The sequence below is a fragment of the Sus scrofa genome, chromosome 6, assembly GCF_000003025.6.
Source record: "Sus scrofa isolate TJ Tabasco breed Duroc chromosome 6, Sscrofa11.1, whole genome shotgun sequence".
NCBI classification, from domain to species: Eukaryota; Metazoa; Chordata; class Mammalia; order Artiodactyla; family Suidae; genus Sus; species Sus scrofa.
This window is the reverse complement of record NC_010448.4, coordinates 59214227-59239551: the sequence shown is the minus strand read 5'-3', so window position 1 is coordinate 59239551 and position 25325 is coordinate 59214227. Positions and strand designations below refer to the sequence as shown.

Sequence of the window (25325 nt, the reverse complement as noted above, 5' to 3'; positions counted from 1 at the left end):
CTTCACCTGTGTCCACAGAGGTGCAGGTACGATGATAGTGCAGCATTGTCTACGGTGGAGGTATTTGGATATAATGTGGCTGTCCATTGTTAGGACAGTGGGAAGCAATAAATATCCTACAGATTCACAGATGGATGGGAAGATCTCACGGGGCAATGGAAACATGAGTGACTTCCACAGCGTCGCACGACTTACAAGACGCATTTGGCAAGATGCAAAATCGTGTTTTGCAGAAATGAACTCGTTCACGTGAGGGCATTGTCGAGCCCTTCCTTGGAGGGGGAGAAAAGACATGAGAACTAAAGGGGCATACACACATCACACAAGACAGAGCCCCTGCCTAGATCCAGGTGAGCATGCGCTGAGCCTGAGGAGGATGATTGACTCAGCTCCTAGCACCCAAGCTTTAACTGGAAAAATACATTTTCTTTCTTTTTAAATTTAATTTTATTGGAGTGTAGTTGACTTGCTGTGTCGTGTTAGCCTCAGGTGTACAGCAAAGTGAAGCAGTCCTGCGTTTCAATAGATCCATTCTTTCTTCCCATATAGGTGATTACAGACTCCTGAATGGATTTTTCTGTGCTCCCCAGTAGGTTCTTGTGAATTACCTACTTTATACAGTCCAGTGTATGTTGTCTCCACCCTCTCAATTCTTCCCTCCTCCCCAGGGGTTTCACCTATGGTAACCCTAAGATTGGTTTTGAAATCTGTGAGTTCGTTTCTGTTTTTTAAATCCGTTCTTCTGGGAGTTCCCGTCGTGGCTCAGTGGAGATGAATCTGACTAGCAACTGTGAGGACGCAGGTTTGATCCCTGGCCTCACTCGTGGGTTAAGGATCCGGCATTGCCGTGAGCTGTGGTGTAGGTCGCAGGTGCCTCTCAGATCCCGTGTGGCTGTGGCTGTGGCTGTGGTGTAGACCAATGGCTACAGCTCTGATGCTAACCCTAGTCTCTGGGGAGCTCCATATGCCGCGGGTGCAGCCCTAAAGAGACAAAAATTTTTTTCTTCGGTATCATTTTAAATTAGATTCCATATCGAAGTGACATCATCGATTATTTGTCTTTCAAGCGTGCGTTTTCTCAGTAGAATGGGACTAAAGCGGCACCGAGTTCATAGGCTTCTGTGAAGATCAAATGAGGAAATGCTTGAGAAAGGAGTAGCGTTATAAAGAGAATATTTGCTTGCCCAAGTCTATCTTGTCCTCTAAGTGCCTGGACGATGTGACTCCAGTGTTCTTGGGGTGATTGGAGCCCCCAGGGACACCTGGCACCGTCTGGAGATATATTTGTTTTTTTAGTTGTCACACCTGGAGGGGGTGTGGTGCTAGTGACACCTAGTGGATGGAGACCAGAGCTGCAGCTAAGCCTGCAAGGCACAGGACAGCCCTCCCCACCTCCTCCAGCATAGAATCGCCTGGTCCAATTGAACCTATTTACAAAACAGAAATAAAGCAGTTCCCATCGTGGCGCAGCAGAAACGAATCTGACTAGGAACCTTGAGGTTGCAGGTCCGATCCCTGGCCTTGCTCCGTGGGTGAAGGATCCGGCGTTGCTGTGTGCTGTGGTGTAGGTCGCAGATGCAGCTCAGATCTGGCATTGCTGTGGCTCTGGTGTAGTCTGGCAGCCTAGTCAGGCAACCTCCATGTGCTGTGGGTGCAGCCCTATAAAGACAAAAAAAAAAAAAAAAGTCGAAATAGACCCACAGACAGAGCAAACAAATTTGGGATTACCAAAGGGGAGAGTGGGGATGGGGGGATAAATTAGGCGTGTGAGCCTATGTGAGTATCAGGACGCAAACAGTGCCTCGTTAGGCAGACGTGCAGGGCCACTGGGCTGGGGACAGGAGATAAGTGAGGCTCCTTGGAACTTGCGTGCAAGTCATTCCATGGAGGGGCAGGCTCCAGCCTGATGGGTCTCCATTAGGAAAAGCCAGGCTGATGGGGGAGGGGAGAGCCCTCTGCATCCTCATCACATCCTGTCTCTTTGCCAGCCCCCACCCAAGGCTTCCTTCCTGGGCTCCCGAGCTCAGAACAGGCCAAGGAACCATGTCCGCATCCCTGTCTGCCCTCTTCTGTCTTGGTGAGTCCATCTGGGAAAGGCTGAGGGACAGGCTGTGAGACAAAGAGTTAAAAAAATGGCATCAGTGATGCCATGAACACAGCGGTACATTTCTGGCCGAGGGGTGACCTCCAAGTGTCATTTATTTGCTGGGTGGGGTCACTGGGGCCCAGGAGGTGGTGTTTGTCTGGGTTCTTCCAGGCTATTCGCGTCTGGGGCGAGGAAGAGTGCGGGTCCTCCAGGGCTGGCGGCAGCTGCCTCCACTGCCTCGGTTTTCACAACCTTAATTTTTTACAACTAATTTGGATTGTTTCTGAAGCGTGATTGTAAGGAGATTTAGGAATGTAATGGCCAGGGGGTCACTAAACCAAGTGTCACCTATTTCAGTGTTTACCCAGTTGAAGGTGAGAATGTCCCAAGTTCCTGATGAAATGTATTAACGTATTAATGAGCAAGCTCGAAAAACAAAATCATTGTTGTTGTTTCAAATTATGAAATGTTTATATTAAGAGTTAACTTTAAACATAAAACTTAAAAACATTTTGAAGGCGTTCCCGTCATGGCTCAGCGGAAATGAATCTCACACCCCTGAGGACGGTGTTGCCCTGAGCTGTGATGTTGCTGCAGACGTGCCTCAGATCTGGCTGTGGCTGTGGCTGTGGCGTAGGCCTGTGGCTACAGCTCCGATTCGACTCCTAGTCTGGGAACTTCCATATGCTGCGGGTGCAGCCCTGAAAAGACAATAAAAATTTTTTTTAAAGTGGATTTAATGATAGCAGGGCTAGATTATACACGTAGCTCAGGATGCCTTAGGGCACGGGCGCAAATAATCCTTCCATTTGCAACCACGTGGATGAACCCTGAGGGACCATGAGGGGATTATGCTAAATGAAATGAGAAGGAGAAAATACTTGTACATGGAACCTTAAAAAGTCAACCCACAAAAGCAGAGAGTAGACTGGAGGTTGCCAGGGGCTGGGGGCGGGGGACTGGGGGCTGGGGCTGGGGGGGGAATGGGGGTTGGGGGCTGGGGTTTGAGGGTGGGAGGGAATGGGGGTTAGGGGTGGGGGCCTGGTGGCGGGGACCTGGGGGCTGGGGGAACTGGGGGCGGGGGGTGGGGGACTGGGAACTGGGGGCTGGGGAGGGGCTGGGGACCATGCCGGCGGAATGGGGAAGTAGATGTTGGTCAGAGGGTACAGCTTCCAGTTATGAAATAAGTAAGTTCTGAGGATCTAGGAGCATAATGAGTGCAGTTAACAGCTCTGCAGAATATCCTGGAAATTTTCTCAGAGGGTAAAAATTAAGTTTCTCACCTTGAAAACCCCAGAGATAATTATACGAGGTGACAGATGTGCTAATTGGCTTGAGTGCAGTAATTACTTCACAAATCACCTTAAATATGCTTTTTGTCAATTAACCACCGCAAACACGGGGGGAATGAGAGTCTCTTCTGCCTGGACGGGTGGTGGGCTCAGATGCCTTTTTACTGCCACCTCCTTCTTACGCTTTGTGCTGGGCACGTGAGGGCATTGTTTCCTTATTTCTTCCAAAGAACTTTATCGCTAAAAAGAGAGAGGCCTCCCAGGGGCTGAGCAGGAAGGAAGCAGTTGTGTTTTGAGGGATAAGAGTGCATATTACAAACACAAACTGCCTCTCATTCATTCATTCCCTCTTGCATTTATTCATCCTTTAAACACACCCGGAAGCACTTATTATTGGGCTCTGTATTATTGCATGTTTTTAAATATTTACTCATTTAATTCCCATAACAGCCTGATGAAGTAGGGCTACCTGTTATTTCCATTTTATAGGCGGGAACACCAAAGCCCAGAGGGGTTAAGTAACTTGTGTAAAGTCACACCGTTGTGGCTCGAACACAAACTGAGGCATTTTTGCCGCAAACCCTCCTTCCTTACATGAAAATGTGCGGCTGGGGGTTTGACTCGAGCTCCTACCAGCTGCAGGACCACAGACCTCACGGGAGTTACCACATCAAAAAAATATGACCTGTGGTTTGTGGTTTATCTGATAGTCAAGGTTACCAGGGAGTTCTATGTTTTTATTTGCTACCTTTGCCAACCCTGGTGAGACTAGAACAGACAATGCTGCTAACTCAGCCAAAAGGTGGGGAAAAAAAAAAAAAAAAAAGAGTCTTCGTTTGAGAGAAAAAGGGCAGTTGTTGAATCTAGAGAAGAATTCTTTCCGATAGACGGGAAAACGGGGAGAGGGCACCTCCCAGGAAAACAGTGGAACTTATAGATCGTACGGTTTGATAGGCGTGTAAAATTACATGGAGAGTCGATCGACTATTGTGGAAAGAACAAGATACGGATTCCAGGAACGCTGTGCAGAGGGAAATAGAACATACCGTGACTGATCTTAGGGAAAACAAATACGAAAAAATACATAGGGAGGTTGTAAGGCTCAGGTGTGGATAATATTTGCACAGTCTTAATAATGTGATTATAAAACAATGATGTCACCCAAAGGCATAGAACAGGGAGAAATCCAGGATTCCCACAACTTGAGGTCCTTTTTGTTTTGTTTTGTTTTCATTCTTTTAGGGCTGAACCCGAAGCATATGGAGGTTCCCAGGCTAGGAGTGGAATCAAAGCTGTAGCTGGCGGTCTACACCACAGCCACAGCAACGCGGAATCCAAGCCACATCTGTGAGCTACACCACAGCTCACGGCAATGCCAGATCCTTAACCCACTGAATGAGGCCAGGGATCAAACCTGTGTCCTCGTGGATGCTAGTTGGGTTTGTTAACCACTGAGCCATGATGGGAATGCCTGAGGTCTCAAGATATAATGCGGGAGACCCCATCTGGATCTAATATACTGCATGGGGATTATAGCTAATAGTACTGTCATCTATCCTGGAAAGTTGCTATGGGACCACCTCTTAAATTTTCTCCCTCCCTGAAAAGAAATGGCAACGACTCATGGGGATGGAGCTGTTAGCTAGGACTACCCGTGGTCACCGTCTGGTAACTTACAAATGTATCAAATCGACACTGTCCGCCTCCTTTTTTTTTTTTTTTTTTCCTTTTAAGCCTAGAAACCCAGGTTATTTTATTTTTAATATTTTCTAGAAGAGGAAATTCTGTATTTTATAAACTTTAAAGCTTGCACGGATACATTAAAAAAATGTTAAATTACATTGCTGTGGTTGTGGTGCAGGTTGGCGGCTACAGCTCCGATTGGACTCCTAGCCTGGGAACCTCCATGTGCTGCTCTAAAAAGGAAAAAAAAAAAAAGCAAACCTAAAATTGACCGTTAATGACATTCAATCCACTCACGGTGCTGTGCAAACACCACCCCTGACCAGTTCCCAGACTTTCTAACTACTCCAAAAGGAAATCCCGAGCTCCCTGCAATCACGCTTCACTCGCCGCTCTGCGCAGTCCCCATCAGCCAACTCATCCAGGTCTTTGGCTGGATTTATCTCTTCCGAACATTTCAGATACGTGGACGCATAATGATCGTGGCCTTTTATGGGTGGTGTCATTCACTTCGGCTATGCCGGGGGCGAGGCGGGCCACGCGACCAAAGAAAGCGAATGCGGGCAGGTTTCCTACAGCGCGGCCCAGCGCGCAGGAAGCGTGGGCTCCCCCCGCCCGGCCCTGGTAACGGACTCTTTCCTTCTCTCCTCAGGGCTGTGTCTGGGGCAGGTGACACACGCTCAGACAGGTGAGTCCAGATCCCTCTTGTGGGTTCAGCCAGCGGGAGGGAGCCGGAGCGCCCAGGAGGGGGCGCCCTTTGGCCGCTGCCCTCTAGGAGGCTCCGCTTCCCTTCCAGGCGCCCTGCCCAAGCCCTCCCTCCAGGCCCTGCCCAGCTCCCTGGTGCCCCTGGGTAAGTTGGTGACGGTCCGCTGCCAGGGGCCACCAGACGTGGACTTGTACCGCCTGGAGGAACTGCGGTCCGGAAAGTACTTTGACCAGGCGGTCCTCTCCATCCCGGTCATGGAACAAAGATTCGCCGGCCGCTACCGCTGCTCCTACCAGAACGGGACCCTCTGGTCTCCAGCCAGCAACACGCTGGAGCTGGTCGCTACCGGTAACAGGGGGGTGGGGAGGGTGTGGCTGGACGTGTAGCCACAGGCTCCAAGTGGGCGGCAGGGGAGGGGGTGATGAGGGCTGGAAATCGAAAGCCCCCCTACCCCCGGAGTTCCCGTCGTGGCGCAGTGGTTAACGAATCCGACTAGGAACCATGAGGCTGCAGGTTCGATCCCTGGCCTTGTTCAGTGGGTTAAGGATCCAGCGTTGCTGTGAGCTGTGGTGTAGGTCGCAGACGCGGCTCGGATCCCGCGTTGCTGTGACTCTGGTGTAGACCGGTGGCTGCAGTTCCGATTGGACCCCTAGCCTGGGAACTCCATATGCCAGGGGAGCGGCCCTAGAAAAGGCAAAAAGACAAATAATAATAATAATAAAGCCCCCCCCGGGGGGGCCTGGGATGAGGGTGTGGCAAGTGAGGCTTTGGTCTTGAATGCTAAATTTAGGAGAAGTGCCAAAAACTTCAGGAATCTCCATAAGTAATGTTAATGATATACCTTGGGGAAAAAAAGCCCAAATCAATGCAAAAACATGAAAGACATAGAGGATATCACAGTTTTAAGGAAGATCAGTCCCATTGCCTCTGTCCACCAGTGCCCCATAGAAACTCCGCGACAGAATTTTGGGTGAAGGAGGAAAAAAAAAATATTGCTTTGCCAGGCAGAGGAGGCGGCGGCAGGCAAATGCCTTAAAGACGGTGTCCTCCACTGGAAGAAGGGTAGGGAGTTTCGTAGTAAAAAGCAGATAAGACAGGTTTTTGCATAGGAATCGGAATTGGGGCAGACATGCGTGCTTCTTTCTTTAGGGGAAGCCTAGTCATCGAAGCTGGCCTCAGGGGATCTCAGCGTGGTGGTCTTGTCTAGAATAACAGTACCTGTGAAGGGGGGGGTCTTGATCAGAAATTAGAACAAACTAGGAAAGTTCCTGAAAAACATCAGGTACTAATAATCTTTAACCCACAGGCAATTGAGCTCAGGGTGCCGAGTCTGTAGCTCACAGGTGAAGCAGTTAAGCCAGGGAGAAGCACAAGGAAGGGCTGCAAGCTTTACATTTTTAAAGTATTCATTTCTCAAAGAAGCATAAGGAATGTAACTCTTCTTTCTAGGTGCATAACATGCCTACGTTGTTCTGTGCATCCCTTGGGAGAGAACCAGGACCTTGTCCCAGGGCGGTACCATTCTTCCTTGACTGTGCCTCCAGGGCGTTTGCGTCCCCTCCCTTCCCCAATCATCAACTGTCTGAACCTGTCGCTCGGAACCCAGGGAAGGCCAGGGAGGCTGAATGAGGCCCATTTCCTAAAAACTAGAAATGGGGGACATGGAAAGGCTTTTGTGCCCAGGACTCCCCTCCCCCTGCCCCCAGCCCTGCTCAGTGACAGTACCATCCGAGCCATATCCGAGGCTGATGCAAGGAAAAAATGTGTACCCCTCTATCCATGTTCTATTTTTTCATGGAATAAAATGTTCTCAGCTTATCCTTTTATTTCTAAAGCATTTTACCTTTTTTTTTTTTTGGCTGCACCTATGGCACATGGACGGTCCCCAGCCAAGGATCGAACCCATCACCACAGCAGTGACCTGAACCACAGTAGTGACGACGTGGGATCTTTAACCCTCTGAGTCACCTAACTCCGCTAACGCATTACGAAATTTTTTTCCAAAGTAGATTTTAAAATATTGATGAGTTTTTGCTTCCGTGATAATAAATTCTGGTTTTTTTTTTTTTTTTTTTTGTATAAACTTAAAATACTGTAAGTTTTAGTAACTTACAGTAAAAAAATCTTTTTAGGGCAGCACCTGTGGCATATGGAGCTTCCCAGGCTAGGGGTCGAATCAGAGCTGTAGCCGCCGGCCTACACCACAGCCACAGCAATGCCAGATCCAAGCCTTGTCTGCAACCTACACCACAGCTCATAGCAACGTAGGATCCTTACCCACTCAGCGGGGCCGGGGATTGAACCTGCGTCCTCATGGATACTAGTCCGGTCCTAACCCGCCGAGCCCCAAGAGGAGCTCCTCAGACGCTGTGACTACCGAGTGCCAGGTGTGGATTGCGAGGATAGTGACATCAAATGACCTACATGGCAGGGTCAGTTCGTGTTTTAGACCTCGCCATGGCTCCCCGGGGCACAGCTGGATTCTGTCTTTGTTTAAAGCCTGGATATTCTATTCCCTGTACATGTGTCTGCCTCCCAGGAGAGTGCCTAACTCACTTTACCCTCATTCCAGGCCCTGAGGTCCTGGCACCAGTGGTTTTTGGGGACTGACTCAAGGCTATCGTCTCATTAAGTATCTCCCTCCCCATCCTATTTAAAATCTACCCCGATTTAAAACGGCACTCATCGTTTGCCACCTATTTACTTATTTATTTGCCTCTGGCTAGTCTTTCTTCCCAGTGGGCTTCCTTCTTAGAAAACAGAGACGAACACAAAATAGTTGCTCAGAGCAAACACCAATATTGAATGAATTATCAGGCACCTTTTGCTGCTGTGAGTAGGGGATTCCAGGCGTGGTCGGCCATGCTCTAGGATGATAAAAATATCAAATTACACGGCAGGGTAGGCTCACATTTGGACAGCCTGGAGCCCACCTCTGTGATTGCACATTTCAGCTCTGCCACTTCCTGTCTTGTGATCTTGGACCAAGTGATTGAGCAATGTGCATCTTAGGTTTTTGTTGTTTTTTTTTTTTTGAGATGTTTATTTTACAATGCTTTTTATTTTTTTTCCATTGCATCTTAGTTTTACGTACAAAGTATGGACACTCTTAGGTCTTTGTGAGGACTCAGTGAATGGATATATGTCACGGGCTGGAACAGCACCTGGAATCTGGTACTTTTTTTTTTTTTCATTTTTTAAAGTTTTATCGAAGTATAGTTGATTTTCAAGATTGGTAGTTTCTTCTGTGCAACAGAGTGATTCAGTTATACATATAGACACATCCATTCTCTTTCAGAGTCTTTCCCCCCATAGATGATCACAGAATATTGGGTAGAGTTCCCTGGTGCTAGGTAGCCGGTCCCTGTGGCATCTGGACTTTAATACAAGTTTCCGATAAGTTTACAGTATAAGCTTAAGCTATTTTGTCACCACCATCATATTTTGGGTGGTCGTTGTGCATTACGTATTCTATTAAATGCTTATTAGTACATATTGCCTCAGGCAATCATTTTATTTATTTATTTATTTATTTACTTTTTAGGATGTCGCCTGCTGCATACAGAGTTTCCCAGGCTAGGGGTTGAATCAGAGCTGTAGCTGCCTGACCTATGCCAACAGCTACAGCAACGCCAGATCCGAGCCTTGTCTGCAACCTACACCACAGCTCATGGCAATGCTGGATCCTTAACCCACTGAGTGAGGCCAGTGGGATCGAACCCACGTCCTCATGGATACTGGTCAGATTCTTTACTGCTGAGCCACAATGGAAACTCTCCCGTTTTAATTTTTTTTAACTAAACATTTTTTAGGAGTTCCTGTCGTGGCGCAGTGGTAAACGAATCCAACTGGGAACCATGAGGTTGCAGGTTCGATCCCTGGCCTTGCTCAGTGGGTTAAGGATCAGGCGTTGCCATGAGCTGTGGTGTAGGTTGCAGATGTGGCTTGGATCCTGAGGTGTTGTAGCTCTGGTGTAGACCGGTGGCTAACAGCTCCGATTCGACCCCTAGCCTGGGAACTTCCATATGTCGCGGGAGCGGCCCTAGAAAAGGCAAAAAGACAATAAACAAACAAAGAAACTTTTTTATTCAAGTGAAGGGTTGTGTCAATTTCCATTTACAGTGTTGTGTCAATTTCCGATGTCCAGCATAGCGATCATTCCCATTTTACAGTAGAGAAGGCCGAGGCACAGATACAGGGGGAGATCTGTCTAACCGCTCAGCTGCACAAAACCAGGATTTGCTCGAAGGCACTGTGATGTGACTCTTGCCAGGCTCCCTTAACCCCTCGGGGAGGGGTGGTGGGAGGGTGGGTTCTCTGGGACCGACACAGCTGCAAAGGTCCCCAACCCTTGAGGAGGCGTGGGGACCTCGCTGCCCCCACGGCGGACACGGAGGTCACCGTCTTTGACAGCAGCGTTCTCTTCTCTCCTAGGAGTTTTCAACAAGCCCTCGCTCTCCGCCCAGCCCAGCACGGCGGTGTCCCCGGGCGAGGACGTGACGCTGCGGTGTCAGAGCCAGTACGGTTTTGACCAGTTTGCTCTCTACAAGGAGGGGGACAGCGGGCCCTCCAAGACCCCCGAGCGGTGGTACCGGGCTGATTTTCCCATCACCACGGTGACCGCCGCACACAGCGGGACCTACCGATGCTACAGCTTTTCCAGCGGATTGCCCTACCTGTGGTCGGCCCCCAGCGACCCCCTGGAGCTCGTGGTCACAGGTTAGGGGGGTGCAGACCAAACCGTTCTTGCTCAGCCTTCGCAGTCCCTGGTGGAATTCCAAGGGCAAGGAGGAGAAAACGGGGGGCCTGGAGGTTGTGCTGCTGGGGCGAAACACCACAAGCTCCCCGGCTTGCATCAAAAATACATTACCTTACCTGGCTGCAGGTCAGAGATCTGAAACAGGTCCTCCTGGGACAAAACCAGGGTGTCAGCCAGGCTGTGTTCCCTCTGGAGGCTGGAGGGGAGACTCTGTTCCCAGGGCCTTTTCTGGCTCCTAGCGGCACTTGCACCTGGCTGCCAGGGTCCCTTCCTTCATCATCAACGCCAGCATCATAGCATCTTTGCCTCTGTCTCTGACTTTTCTGCCTTCCTCTCTCTTTCACCCTTTTTTTGGTTGCACCTGTGGCACATGGAAGTTCCCAGGTTAGGGGTCCACTCGGAGCTGCAGCTGCCAGCCTGTGCTGGATCCTTGACCCACTGAACAAGGCCAGGGATCACACAGATATCCTCCTGGGCACTATGTCAGGTTCTTAAGCTGCTGAGCTACAATGGGAACTCCGCTCTTATTATTATTTTTTTTTTGGCCGCACTGCGGGATATGGAAGTTCTTTGTGGCCAGGGATCAAATCCCAGCCACAGCTGCAACCTATGCCACAGCTGTGGCAACATGGGATCCCTAACCTGCTGTCCCATAGTGGGAACTCCGCCTCGCTCACTTTTAAGGACACTTGGGAGGACGTTGGGCCCTCCTGGATAACCGGGATAATCTCCCCACCCTCAAGATCCTTAATCACACCCTTTTGTCATGAGATATCATTGCTGGAGTTCCTGTTGTGGCGCAGCGGAAACAAACGGGACTGTTACCCATGAGGACTTGGGTTCAATCCCTGGCCTCACTCAGTTGGTTAAGGATCCGGCACTGCCGTGAGCTGTGGTGTAGGTCGCAGATGTGGCTCGGATCTGGTGTTGCCGTGGTTGTGGTGTAGGCCAGCGGCTGCAGCCTTGATTCAGCCCCTAGCTTGGGAACCTCCACATGCTGCAAGTGCAGCTGCAAAAAAACCCCCCAAAAAGAAACAAACAAAAACCCTCCGGGGAAAAAACCCATTGTCACAGGTTCTGGGGATTAAGATGCTGCCATATCTGGGACACCATTGTTAAGTCTGCTACAGTTTTTACACTCAGAAAAAGAAATTTTCATACCGTCAATAATGCCTCATGATTTGTCTTGGTAAAAAAACCCCACAAGCAAACACCAACAAAAAACTTGCAAAAATTAATCTAGAAATCTGCTCTCATAGGAAGGAGATTTGAGATGACTCCCCTTGTAACACAAGCACCCTCTCTCCTTTTCTTCTTGCTTTTCTGCTACACCTGAGGTGCATGGAAGTTCCCTGGCCAGGGATCGAACCTGCGCCAAGCTATGGCAACACCAGATCCTTAACCAGCTATTAAGGGAACTTACTGTCTTTCTTATTTTTGATAATCTAAGTACAAGATATCTTTATGAAAAATCTGGATGCTAAATTTTTTTGCTTTTTAGGGCCCCACCTGTGGCATATGTATGCTAGTTGGGTTCGTTACCGCTGAGCCACAATGGGAATTCCTGGGTGCTGAATTCTTTATATCAGCTGATGTAATTTAAAAACCATTATTGATGTTTATGCTCGTCATTGTTTTATTTTTTAAAATTTTTTGTCTTTTTGCCTTTTCTAGGGCCACTCCCGCAGCGTATGGAGGTTCCCAGGCTAGGGGTCGAATCGGAGCTGTAACCACCGGCCTACGCCAGAGCCACAGCAACCCAGGATCCGAGCCGCGTCTGCGACCCACACCACAGCTCACGGCAACACTGGATCCTTAACCCACGGACCAAGGCCAGGGACCGAACCCGCAACCTCATCGTTCCTAGTCAGATTCATTAACCACTGCACCACGACGGGAACTCCTCATCATTGTTTTATGATTATGCATTTTTCACAAGCATTTGAAACAACCCGATTATTTTAAATGTCCCAACATGAAGAAGACTAATGATTCTATTAGAAAGGGAATATTCTTATATTTCTAATCATCAGGGGATTAGTGATGTTAGTTCAGAGTAAAGCAAAAACTTATTTGGATTCAGACTTATCTTCATTTAAATCTAGTTATTTGAAGTTCCCATCGTGGCTCAGTGGAAACAAATCTGCCTAGCATCCATGAGGAGGCAGGTTGGATCCCGGGCCTTCCTCAGTGGGTTTATCCGGCGTTGCTGTGAGCTGTGGTGTAGGTCAAAGATGTGTCTCAGATCTGGCATTGCTGTGGCTGTGGTGTAGGCCGGCAGCTGTAGCTCTGATTCGACCCCTAGCCTGGGAACCTCCATGTGCCGCAAGTGTGGCCCTAAAAAAAAAAAGGACAAAAGAAAAAAAAATCTAGTTATTCAGCGACAATCATTTTTTTTTTTTAAACAGCTTTATTGACGTTTACCCATTTTAAGTGTCCAATTCAATGTTTTTTGGTAAGTTTATGGAGTTTTGCAATCCTTTCACCAAGAGGTATATACATGATTAAGGCAGATGCTGATGCCTATGAAAAAATACCACACACATAGATTCACCAGTTGCTAATTTCTTTTCTTTTGCCCATCTTAAATGTCCAGTTCAGTGCTTCTTGGTAGGTTTACAGAGTTATGCAGTCATTGCCACGATCCAGTTTTACGCATTTCCATTCTCCTAAAAGATCTCTCGTACTGGTTTTCCGTTACGTCCATTCAGCCACAAATTTCTACTTTCTATTTCTGTACATTTATTTTTTTCTGGAACTACAGTCATTTTTGTGACTGACTTCTTGCACTCATGATGCTGTTTCTGAGATTCACTCATAGTGTAGCATGTATAAGTTTTTTTTTTTTTTTTTTGTCTTTTTGTTGTTGTTGTTGTTGCTATTTCTTGGGCCGCTCCCGCGGCATATGGAGGTTCCCAGGCTAGGGGTCCAATTGGAGCTGTAGCCACCGGCCTACGCCAGAGCCACAGCAACTCGGGATCCGAGCCATGTCTGCAACCTACACCACAGCTCACGGCCACGCCGGATCGTTAACCCACTGAGCAAGGGCAGGGACCGAACCCGCAACCTCATGGTTCCTAGTCGGATTCGTTAACCACTGCGCCACGACGGGAACTCCTCATTCTTTTTTTTTAATGTATTGGAAAAATTTTATTTCATTAAAATTTTTTTTTTTTTTTGGTCTTTTTGCCTTTTCTAGGGCCGCACCCTGCGGCATATGGAGGTTCCCAGGCTAGGGGTCAAATGGGAGCTACAGCTGCCAGCCTCCACCACAGCCACAGCAACATAGGATCCTTAACCCAGTGAGTGAGGCCAGGGATCGAACCCGCAACCTCATGGTTCCTAGTTGGATTCATTAGCCACTGAGCCACGACAGGAACTCCTAATTTAAATTTTTTTTACTAGAGCTGATTTATAGTGTTCCTTCAGTTTCTGCTATACAGCAAAGTCATCCAGCCATACATATATCTCAAAAAAAAAATAATGTATATATATATACATATAATATATATGTATGACTTCGTTTTCTGTTTTTTTTTTTTTTTTTCCTTTCTTTTTAGAGCCGTGCCTGCAGCATATTGAGGTTCCCAGGCTAGGGGATGGGGTCGAATCAGAGCTGTAGATGCTGGCCTATGCCACAGCCATGTCAGATCTGACCCACATCTGTGCCCAACACCACAGCTCATGCAACGCTGGATCCTTAACCCACTGAGCGAGGCCAGGGATGGAACCTGTATCCTCACGGATGCTAGTCGGATTCGTTTCTGCTGAGCCACGATGGGAACTCCCAGTTTTCCATTCATAAAGTGTGCTTTTTTCAAAAGAGGACAGCTAACCTCATTAAGAAAATGTGGTATAGACACACAATGAAATATCATGCAGCCTTCAAGAGGAGGAGACCTGGCCACATGCTCCACATGGATGAATCTTTAGGACGCTGTGCTGCGTAAAGCAAGCTGGTAACAAAAGGAATATCCTGTGTGATTCCATGAAGTGGCCAGATTCATAGAGGCAGCGGAATGGTGAGTGCCAGGGGCTGGAGGAAGGGAGAAAGGGACTTTGTGTTTAACGGGGACAGAGTTTCAGTTTTGCAAGATGAGAAAGTTCCAGAGGTCGGTGGCATCACGATGTGAACGCACTTAACACTCCCGACCTGTACACTTCGTAAACGTTCAAGATGTTCCGTTTAATGTCACCTGATTGTAACTACACTTAAAAATAAAATGAAAATTTAATAAGAGGGAAGCATATCCTTTTCTACTCTAATCCTTAGAGGTATTTTCCTCCTTTTTTTTTTTTTTTTTTTTTTAATTTTTAGGGCCGCACCTGTGGCATAAGGAGGTTCCCAGGCGAGGGATCCCATCGGAGCTGTAGCTGTGGGCCTATACCCCAGCCACATCAGTGCCAGATCTGAGCGGAATCTGTGACCTACACAGCTCATGGCAATGCCAGATCCTTAACCCACTGAGTGAGGCCAGGGATCGAACCCGAATCCTCATGGATGCTAGTCAGATTTGTTTTTGACGAGCCACAACGGGAACTCCTTAGAGGTGTTTTCTATTCTGTCTTGGTCTGCTTTCCCATCTCATGCTTCCTGCTGCATCTTTGAAACTTACCCGTAGTCTGAGAATTTCTCCACATCTGTCCTCTCTACCTGGATGACTCCAGCAGCCACCGTACTGGTCTCTCTGCTTCCAACTTTGCTCTCTAATTTTTTAAATTGAAATTAAAAAATGGAAATATAGGAGTTCCCCTTGTGGCTCAGTGGTTAATGAATCCGTCTAGGAACCATGAGGTTGCAGGTTCGATCCCTGGCCTTTCTCAGAGGGCTAAGGATCTGGCGTTGCCGTGAGCTGTGGTGTAGGTGGCAGACGTGGCTCAGATCCCACGTTGTTGTGGTTCTGGCATAGGCCAGCAGCTGCACCTCCGATTCGACCCCTAGCCTGGTAAACTCCATATGCCGCAGCAGTGGCCTAAGAAATGGCAAAAAGATAAAAAAAAAAAAAAAAAAAAAAAGGGAAATATAATTAATATATAACATTGCATACATGTAAGGTATGTAACATGTGAACGTGATACATTTATATATTGCAACAGGATTACCACTGTAGTGGAGTTAATCCATCCATCCCATTACGTAATTACAATTTCTTTCTTTTTTTTGTGGTGAGAATATATCTTGTTTCTTAGCCACTTTGGAGTCTGGACTACAGTGTGCTCATCTGTCATCACTGTGCTTTGCTTTAGGTTTCAGCCACTTTTTCATCTACGAGTTGCAAGCTCGTATGACCTTATACTCTCACCCCCTCAAAGCAGGTTTTTAAGGGAATCCCTTCAAAACAGGTGGTTAAGGAGTTCCCGCGTGGCACAGCAGGTTCAGGATCTAGTGTGGTCCCTGAAGCGGCTCCAGGTGCTGCTGTGGTTTGTGTTCCATGCCTGTTGAGTGGCATGAGCTGTTTGTATATTTGGAGATGAAGCCGTTGTTGGTTGGATTGCTTGCAGCTTTTTTCTCCCATTCTGTATGTTGTCTATCTGTTTTTTAAATGGTTTCCTTTGCTGTGCAAAAGCTTGTAAATTTGATTAGGTCCCATTTATTTATTTCTGTTGCCTTGGGAGACTGACCTAAGAAAACATTTGTACAGTTGACGCCAGAATGTTTTGCCTATGTTCTCTTCTAGGACTTTTCTGGTGTTGTGTCTTACGTTTAAATCATTAAGCCTTTTTGAGTTTATTTTTGTGCATGGTGTGAGGCTGTGTTCTAGTTTCAGTGATTTACATGCAGCCATCCAGGTTTCCCAGCACCACTTGCCAAAGAGACTTTCTCTTTCCCATTTTATATTGTTGCCTCCTCTGATGAAGATTAATTGACCTGTGGGTGTCTGGGTTTATTTCTGGGTAAGAGTTTTTAGTATAAATGGATGTTGGATTTTGTCAAATGCCTTTTCTGCATCTATTGAGATGATCATGTGTTTTTTGACTTTTGTTAATGTGGTGTATTAACTTGATTGATTTGCATATGTCGAACCATCCTTGTGAACCTGGGATAAATTCCACTTGGTTGTGGTGTATGATCTTTTTTATGTGTTGTTGGATTCAATTGGTTAAAATTTGGTTGAGAACTTTTGCATCTGTATTCATCAAAGATATTGGCCTGTAATTTTCTTTTTTGGTGGTAGCTTTGTCTGCTTTTGGTATTAGGGTGATGGTGGCTTCATAGACTTTGGGAGTGTTCCTACTTCTTCGATCTTTTGAGAAAGTTTAAGAAGGATGGGTATAAGTTCTTCTTTGTATGTTTGGTAGAATTCATCTGTGAAGCCATCTGGTTTTGGATTTTTGTTTAGGGTGTTTTTTTTTATTATTCATATTCAATTTCATTGCTAGTGATCAGTTTGTTCAAAAGATCTATTTCTTCTTGATTCAGTTGTGGTGGGCTGCATGTCTCTAGAAAGTTGTCCATTTCTTCTAGGTTGTCGGGTTTGTTGGCATGTAATTGTCATTCTCTTGTGGGCTTTTTTTGTATTTCTGCAATATTAGTGGAAACTTCTCCTTTTTCATTTCTTAATTTGTTTATTTGGGTTCTCTTTTCTTCTTGGTGAGTCTGGCCAGAGGTTTGTCGATTTTGTTTCAAAGAATCAGCTCTTGGTTTTATTGATTTTTTTTCTATTTTTTAAACAATAAATCTTTCTTTTATGGATTTCTTCTTTAATCTGTATGATTTCCTTCCTTCTGCTGACCTTAAGTTTTGTTTATACCTGTTTTTATACTTCTTTTAGGTGGTAGGTTAGGTTGTTGATTTGAGATATTTATTTTTTTGAGGAAGTCCTGTATCACTATGAACTTCCCTCTGAGAACTGCTTTTTTTTTTTTGGAGTTCCTGTCGTGGCGCAGTGGTTAATGAGTCCAACTAGGAACCATGGGTTTCGGGTTCGATCCCTGGCCTTGCTTAGTGGGGTAAGGATCCGGCGTTGCCGTGAGCTGTGGTGTAGGTTGCAGACGCAGCTCGGATCCCGCGTTGCTGTGGCTGTGGTGTAGGCCGGCAGCTACAGCTCCAATTTGACCCCTAGCCTGGGAACCTCCATGTGCCGTGGGAAGTGGCCCTAGAAAAGTCAAAAAGACAAAAAAAAAAAAAAACAAAAAACAACAAAAACTGCTTTTTTTTGACATGCTATAGATTTTGTATGTTTGTGTTTTCATTGTCATTAATCTCAAGATATTTTTTAATTTCCTTTTTGATTTCCTTGGTGACCCATTGTTTTTTTAGTGGCATGTTGTTTAGTTTCCATGTAGATTTTTTTTTTTTTCATTTATTTTCCTGTGGTTGATTTCTAGTTTCATGCCATTGTGGTCAGAGAAGATGTTTGAACTAATTTCTGTACTCTTAAATTTTTTAATTACCTCAGCAAAAGAGAGTTTTGTGCCCCAGTATGTGGTCATTCCTGTGCACTTGAAAAGAATATATATTCTGGTGTTTTTTGGATGTAATGTCCTGAAAGTATAAATTAAGTCTCACTTCTGTTGTGTCATTTAGGATCTCTGTCGCCTTACTGATTTTCTTTTTTTTGTCTTTTTGCCTTTTCTAGGGCCCCTTCCCGTGGCATATGGAGGTTCCCAGGCTAGGGGTCCAATCGGAGCTGTAGCCACCAGCCTACACCAGAGCCACAGCAACGCGGGATCCGAGCCGTGTCTGCGACCTACACCGCAGCTCATGGCAACGCCGGATCCTTCACCCACTGAGCAAGGCCAGGGACCGAACCCGCAACCTCATGGTTCCTAGTCGGATTCGTTCACCACTGCGCCACAATGGGAACTCCATCCCTCATTTTCAATCTCCGTGTGTCCTTCGCCCTAAGGTGGGTCTCTTGTAGGCAGTGGCGATGGCAGGAGGTCAGGGAATGGGTGGCGCCCGGTGGCAGGCCTCTCCATGGTGGCGACCCCTCCGGTGACGGGGCTGCAAGTAGTGCCTGTTCATGGGACCCTGAGTGGCGCGGGCCTGGCCCACGTCTGGAGCGAGGGGAAACGGTGGCAGCCATTCGCACCTCCCCCCCGCCCCCCCGCCCGCGCCTGCGCAGGAGGAGCGGAGAACCTGCGCCAGCGCAGAGAAGGACGTGCCGGTGGCGCTCCCGCCCCGCCGCCTCCTCGTGGCCTTGGCCGCGTGGCGCCTGACTCTTCTGCCCTGGACCTCCTCCGCCTCCTCCGGCGCTCTCTCCGCTGTGGCGACCGCGCCCCAGCCCGCTCGGGCTGACGCCGCACAGCCGACCCTTATCCTCTCTCTCTCTCTCTGGATCTGACCTCCGGCCCAGGTCTCAGCGCCCAGCCCCGGCCTGAGGGTCTAGGCTGTGGTGTCTGGACGCCTCTTTTTCCTTTTGTTCTTCCCAGTTATGTGGAGGGTTTCTTGGCCTTTGGGGAGGTCCGAGGTGGGCTGCCGGCCTTCGGGAGCGGTTCTGTGCAAATTGTCCTGCAGGTGGATGGTTTTTTTTTTTTTTTGGACGTGTTTGTGGGAGAAGGGGAGCGCCCAGTGCCCCGTCCTGCACCTTTGCCGTCTTTCTCCCGGCTCGCAAACGCTTTTTAACACGGGTGACCATCCAGTGATGAAAGAGCTTTGTTTTTATTTTCCAGGTGAGGAAACTGGGTTGCAGAAAGGCATTGTTATTTGCTCAGGACCCATAACAAAGCACAAAATTATATAAATTATATATATTAAATAGATACTCACATATATAAATATATATACACAAAGTTATATAAATTATATTATAAATATATACACATAAATATACACAAAATTATATAAATTATATGTATAATATATGTACATACACACATACAAACACACACCCACACATTTTAGGGCCGCACCCACAGCATATGGAGGTTCCCCAGGCCAGGGGTCCAATCAGAGCTGTGCCTGCCAGCCTACACCACAGCTCACAGCAACGCTGGATCCTTAACCCACTAAGCAAAGCAAGGGATCAAACCTGCGTCCTCACGGGTACCCGTTGGGCTCGTTACTGCTGAGCTGCAAAGGGAACTCCAAAAGTCTATTTTTTTTTTCTCCTGATTTCTCAGGGACCTCTGTGACCACCACCCGGTTGCCCCCAGAACCACCTTCCACCGTGAAAGGTAAGTTCTGGATGGTTCATGTCACTGTCTGGGGTATAAGGGACGGGAACCCTCCCTCTCTTTCTCCTCTCTCGTTTCAATTTCTCAGTTTGATTGACTTGCCATTTCACAGAGTTGCTTTCTTTTAAAAGTCCTTTATTTCTGCCTGCAAAGAAGGCTGGTGGAGAAGTACCTCGGTGGATATGATTGTGCTGTTCCACATTCCAACTTCTCTCCAGCCTCGGGGGACGGTTTATAGTGTTTAGCCTGTAGGAGAATAAGCTGAAGAACTTGTGCAATTGTAGGTTCTTAGACTCCAAGTCTGAGGTTCGGATTCCACTGGGCAGTTGCTCTTAAACCGTTGTGAGCTTGAGAATTGCCTGGAGGGCTTATTGAGAAGCTTCTAGACCCCTAGAGTTTCTGATTCAGAAGGTCTGCAGTGGGGTCTGATAATTTTCATTTCTTTTTTTTTTTTGATTACTTAATGACTTTTATTACATTTATAGGTGTACAACAATCCCCACAACCAAATTTCATAGCATTTCCATCCCAAACCCTCAGTGCATCCCCCCACCCCCCCAACCTGTCTCCTTTGGAAACCATACGTTTTTCAAAGTCTGGGAGTTAGTATCTGTTCTGCAGAGAAGTTCATTATGTCCTTTTTTTTAGATTCCGCACGTCAGTGATAGCATTTGATGTTGGTGTCTCATTGCCTGACTTCACTTAACGTGATAATTTCTGGGTCCATCCATGTTGCTGTGATAATTTTCGTTTCTAATGCGTTCCCAGCATCTGCTGCTGCTGGTGGTCTGGGGATGCCACTTTGAGAACCATTGTACTACGTTGTATGTGGTTCCCGTTTTCAAGGTGTCTCAGCTGCTTCTGGGGGGTCAGACGACAGCCTGTGCCTTAAGAAATAGTGTGCCATGCTGTGACATCTGGAACAGTTCCTGTGTCTCAGGTAGACCTCAAACTCTGATAAGAAGCATCGTGCTGGAAAGAGCCAAGGTTGGCAAGAATGTGCTGACCCGTGGGGTTGAGGGCAGGAAGATGGTGCCATGCCCAGTGAGACACAGCCTGTGTGGGTGCATGTGTGTCTGTCTGTGTTTCTCATTGAAACTTAAAAACTTTCTATTTTGAGATCTTGATTCACAGGAAGTTGCAAAGATAGGACGGGTATGTCTCATCCCATGTACCTTTAGGGATCACATCTCCTGTAATTAGAGTAGGAAAAAGCAGAAATCTGCCATGGGCCCCATATATGTGGATAGTTCTGGGTCAATTTATCATAGATGTGGATTCATGTAATCTCCGTTGCATTCAATATACTATTCCAAGGGAGAAGAAAAAAATCCCATCTCCACAAAGGTATTTCTCTCTTTGTAGACACCCCTCCCCTCCCATGATCTTTAATGCCTAGAGAGGACTAATTTGTCCTTCCTCGATTTAATTTTGCCATTTTGAGAAGTTATTTACAAATGCAATCATATGGCGTGGGACCTTTTGAGAGTGCTCCCCCCACACACACATTTATTATGATGCCCTTGGAATTTTCCCAAGTTGATGAATCTATCCATAGTGTGTCCCCTCCTTTTTTATGGCTGAGTAGTAATCTGTGGTATCACACCATGTTTAAATCTCAAGTCAAAGAAAGATTTATTCCTGAAACTCACAGGGAGAGAAATAATAGAGAATGAATCCAAGCTCTGATTCTATCACTGATGGGTGAGCATAAGTCAGGCTTTGCTGAGCTGATTGCACTATAAGAAGTCTTCAAACACTATCCCCACTCTCAGTAGGAGCTGCATATTTATAAGTTGAGGGGGTTTCACGGAACACCTTGGCGGTGATGTTAAACCAGTAGGAAGTCCCTGGTTAAGAAAATGGTCTTAGGAGGAGTCTTAAGCTCAGAGGCTGCTGTCAGCTTGTTTTTCCCTTGAGCTCACCCAGGCCTGCAGCTCCACTGTGTATTTTTAGAATTGAGATATGTCTCATACCATGAAATGCATCGTATCTGCTGAAATAGCTATAATCGTTATAGCTATATATACAAAAAAGCACAACAGCAAGTGGTGTGGTGGGGATTTGGAGAAACTGGAACCTTATGCATTGCTGGGGGGAACGAGAACTGATGTGGCTGCTGTGGAAAACAGTTTGGTGGTTCCTTAAAAAGCTCAGCACAGGATTACCAGACGATCAAGAAATGCCACCCTACATGTGTACCCAAGAATACTTAAAAATGTAAATTCAAACAGAGGCTTGTACGGGAGTGTTCATAGCAGCATTGTCCGCGATAGCCCCAAAGTGGAAATAACCCAGGGTCCCTCGGCGGAGGAGTGGATCCATTTCTTACGCAGCTGCTGAGAGGCAGCAGGAAGACAGCACGTCTGGGGCCATTTGAGTTTGTCTTTCCTCGGTGCCTGTGTAGTGTGTGTTAGAGAAATGGGTTCCAAGGAGCCCGGACACCTCAGAAGGGGTATGGAGCGCAGGGACTCCGGGGCAGACCTGACATTATCCACTTTGCTATCCGCCTACTTAGAATTCTCAGAATTCCGGGGGAGATGGAACCACTTGCTGGTGAACAAAGGCTCCTCCACTGGTAAGTAACCAGACACCCAGAGCTTAGCAGGAAGGAGTGTGAGGATTGGGCTGTCTCTTCCATCACGTCGGCTTTTAATCAGCTTCTCAAAACCACCTGTCTCTTTCCGGCACAGCCCTCGGTTTGAGGATGAGGATGGGAGGGAGCTGGGCGCGGAGCCTGGGGCCCGAGGGGCATTCTGGGTAGTGTGGGTATTTCCAAGATGGCGGCGCCCAGGCCGCCCTCCTGGAGGGGCCGTCGCTCGTTCTGCGCTGTGCTCTTCCGACCTGGCTCTGACCCGCGTATGTCATTTTTTTTTTCTTTTTCATTTTAAAAGCTTTCTGTAAACATAACCGTTCTGCTTATGTCATTTACAATGGGTGTTCTTACGTAATTTATTTTTCCATGTGTGTACTCTCGCGCCCACGGCTTCCACGCAGAGCCTGTGCTTCAGCCCCACGTAGGTGCTAGTTGTCTGGACACAGTGCATCCTCTTATTGCTCTGGTCTGATGCACATATGCTTTCCTCAGGCTGCGGTTCTCTTTGCCCCCGCCTTCCCCAGAAAAATCTCCATTTCCCTTGGAAAACAGAAAATCTTGGCAGGTTAGGATAGGTTAGTTATCTCCACCGGGTCCTCACAGCTCTCGCTTTCTTGAGGTTCCGGAAGCCAGCACGTTCTTTCTAAGACCCTGTTGGGTTCCTTCTCTATCCTCTGTTCAAACCCTTCTGGGTTCCCAACCACGCTCAGGACAAGTAGGAGAACAGACTCATAGATGTCAAGAGGCTGCCCCTCCCCCCATCTAAGTGCTGGGTCTGGGGTTCACGTCTGAACGCCCTGACTCTGTAGTTCATGCACTTCTTATTAACTCTGGAATTCTGCCTCCCAAGTGCATGTGCTCATGATGGGGTTTGAAACAGAGGATAGGGTTGATGGTTCCATCCCTTCACACTTATCCTTTTTGATTCCCAGAACCTCCCAGGAATGTCACTGTCCTTCCAAAGGAGTCAGACCCTCCACCTGGTGAGCAAAGTGTCCTTCTGTGGACCAACTTCCTTCCCCTTGTGTCCTTACCTAAAGCTGGCTGCTTTCCCAACACGGACACTATGGCTCTGTGACCCTGGGTTCTGGTGTGTCAGATATTTGGGAGGCGGGGAATATCAGCATGTGGAGCTCAGAACTGGGCAAAGATCAGTGTGGAAGTTTGAGATTTTCTAAGAGGTCAGAGAAAGATTTTTTTTCTCTCCCCACCCCTTATAACAATCTTTTCTCCCACAGTCAGCCGGTTGACTGTGTGGTGTCTGCATGTGTGGAAGGGTTGTATCAAAGGCCTGTGAGGGAGTATATGGAAGAGGCTATATTTAAGAAATTGTGTTTATCAAGTCCTAACTCTTGGTGAAGAGGAGAGGAAGGAGATTGGTAACAGGTCTTCAGCTGAGGGATACACTCTGGGAAACCCAGTACGTGGCTTGGAGTGGGTCCTAGAGATGGGCTCTTATCATCTGCTCCTGTCCCTTCATTTTTCTAGGTCTTGCCCTCCAGTCCTACACTGAGGGGAATCTGGTCCGGATATGTCTTGGGGCCGTGATTCTAATATTCCTGGTGGGGCTTCTGGCAGAAGCTTGGCACAGCCGAAAGAAACCCCTGGTGCACCGGGTCAGAGCTGTCCACAGGCCACTTCCACCCCTTCCGCAGACACAGAAGTCATAGTTGTCAGGACAGGGGTCTGCCCATTGGTCATAACCGTGGGTACCACTGTTAGAATCCCAAGGCTTGATTGTATCTAAGAGATAGGTTGTGGGAGTGGGGAGGGGGCTTAGAGTATGTGGAGTGTCAGAGCGAAAGGACAGAGGCCACAGCCGTGGAGGAGGAGGCCCGGGGGTCCTTCTCGGTGCCCCATCAAGGAGTGGCTGAGTCAGCGTCTATCAGACTCACTGGTCTGGGACGCTCTTTGTTTGGGCTGAAGGATCAAGTGGATGCCCCAGTCTCCTTACTGATATCTTGCTCAGGGTGGATCTTGTGGCCCCTTAACTGGACCATCATACTTACCTCTTTCTTTAACCTTCTCTAATGTGGGTCCCAGATTGACTGCTCATATTCCCAACTCTCACAGGTGACCTGTTCTATCCTCTGCACTAAACTCTTCCATGTACCCCGCCCATCCTCCCCCTGTGCTTTTTTCTGGTTATCCCCAAACCTAACACTCACTCTAACCCTATCTTAAACTATAGTCTGAAAACACTCCTCCTGTTTCTTGGGATGCGCCAGGTTCTTTCAGGTTTTGGGGCATTTTATTCTTTCCCCCTAGAATATAATAATTATAATTAATATATTAGTGGTTTCCCTTTATATTAGAAAAAAAAATCCAAAGGCCTAAGCTTGTTCTAAAGGCCAAAGTAGGTAAATCCTTAGAGCTAGAAAGCAGACGGGTGGTTGGCACGGATTGAGGGGAGGAAGGAATAGGAAGCGATTGCTTAATCAGTGTGTTTAAAAAAGCTTTGCTTTGATGAAACTTTTGGAGTTGGATAGAGGTGGTGGTTTCCAAGGTGATTATACTAAATGCCATTGGATTGTTTGTTTTTAAAATGGTTCATTTCGTGTTATACCTCAATAAAAAAGAAAAAAATTACCCCACCCTGTGATACCGTCCATCTCTGTATGGGGTCACTTGTCCTAGGGAGTGGTGTGAGGTACATGAGAACTGCTTTCCCTTCCCAGTTGCTAGGCTTCAGCACCCTGTTGAGGGCTGTCCCCACCTGCTAAGTTGAAGCCTTTCTGTTGCAGACACTCACAGTATTTAGATAAAATCCAGCCTGGTTCTTCCATGAATATGGCTCTTGTACATATTTAAGGTTCAAAGTTCTATTCCGTATGAACCTCAGACCCTGACCTGGAGGGGAACTTTCCCCCAGGGACACTGGACATGATGATATTCTGGGCTTGGCCATGGGATCTTCTAGAAAAGCAGAGATAGTATGTCTTCAATAGGTTAAAACAGTGTTTCTACTTTTCACTACCTGATGCTGGGGGAGAGAGATCCTACTCCAGTCTTAAAACCTTGGAGTTCCCATTGTGGCTCAGTGGAAACAAACCTGACTAGTATCCATGAGGAAGGGGGTTTGA

General features: G+C 47.3%; 1 protein-coding gene across 1 annotated transcript; it reads left to right on the top strand.

Annotated features, from left to right (window-relative positions):
• On the top strand, positions 1692 to 25325 carry GP6 (glycoprotein VI platelet). Its single transcript, XM_005655957.3, has 8 exons — positions 1692 to 2077; positions 5714 to 5749; positions 5858 to 6115; positions 10202 to 10486; positions 19593 to 19646; positions 22165 to 22224; positions 23175 to 23225; positions 23731 to 25325. The coding sequence occupies exons 1-8, from the start codon at positions 1936 to 1938 to the stop codon at positions 23910 to 23912; spliced, it is 1068 nt and encodes a 355-aa protein (XP_005656014.2). The 5' UTR covers positions 1692 to 1935; the 3' UTR covers positions 23913 to 25325.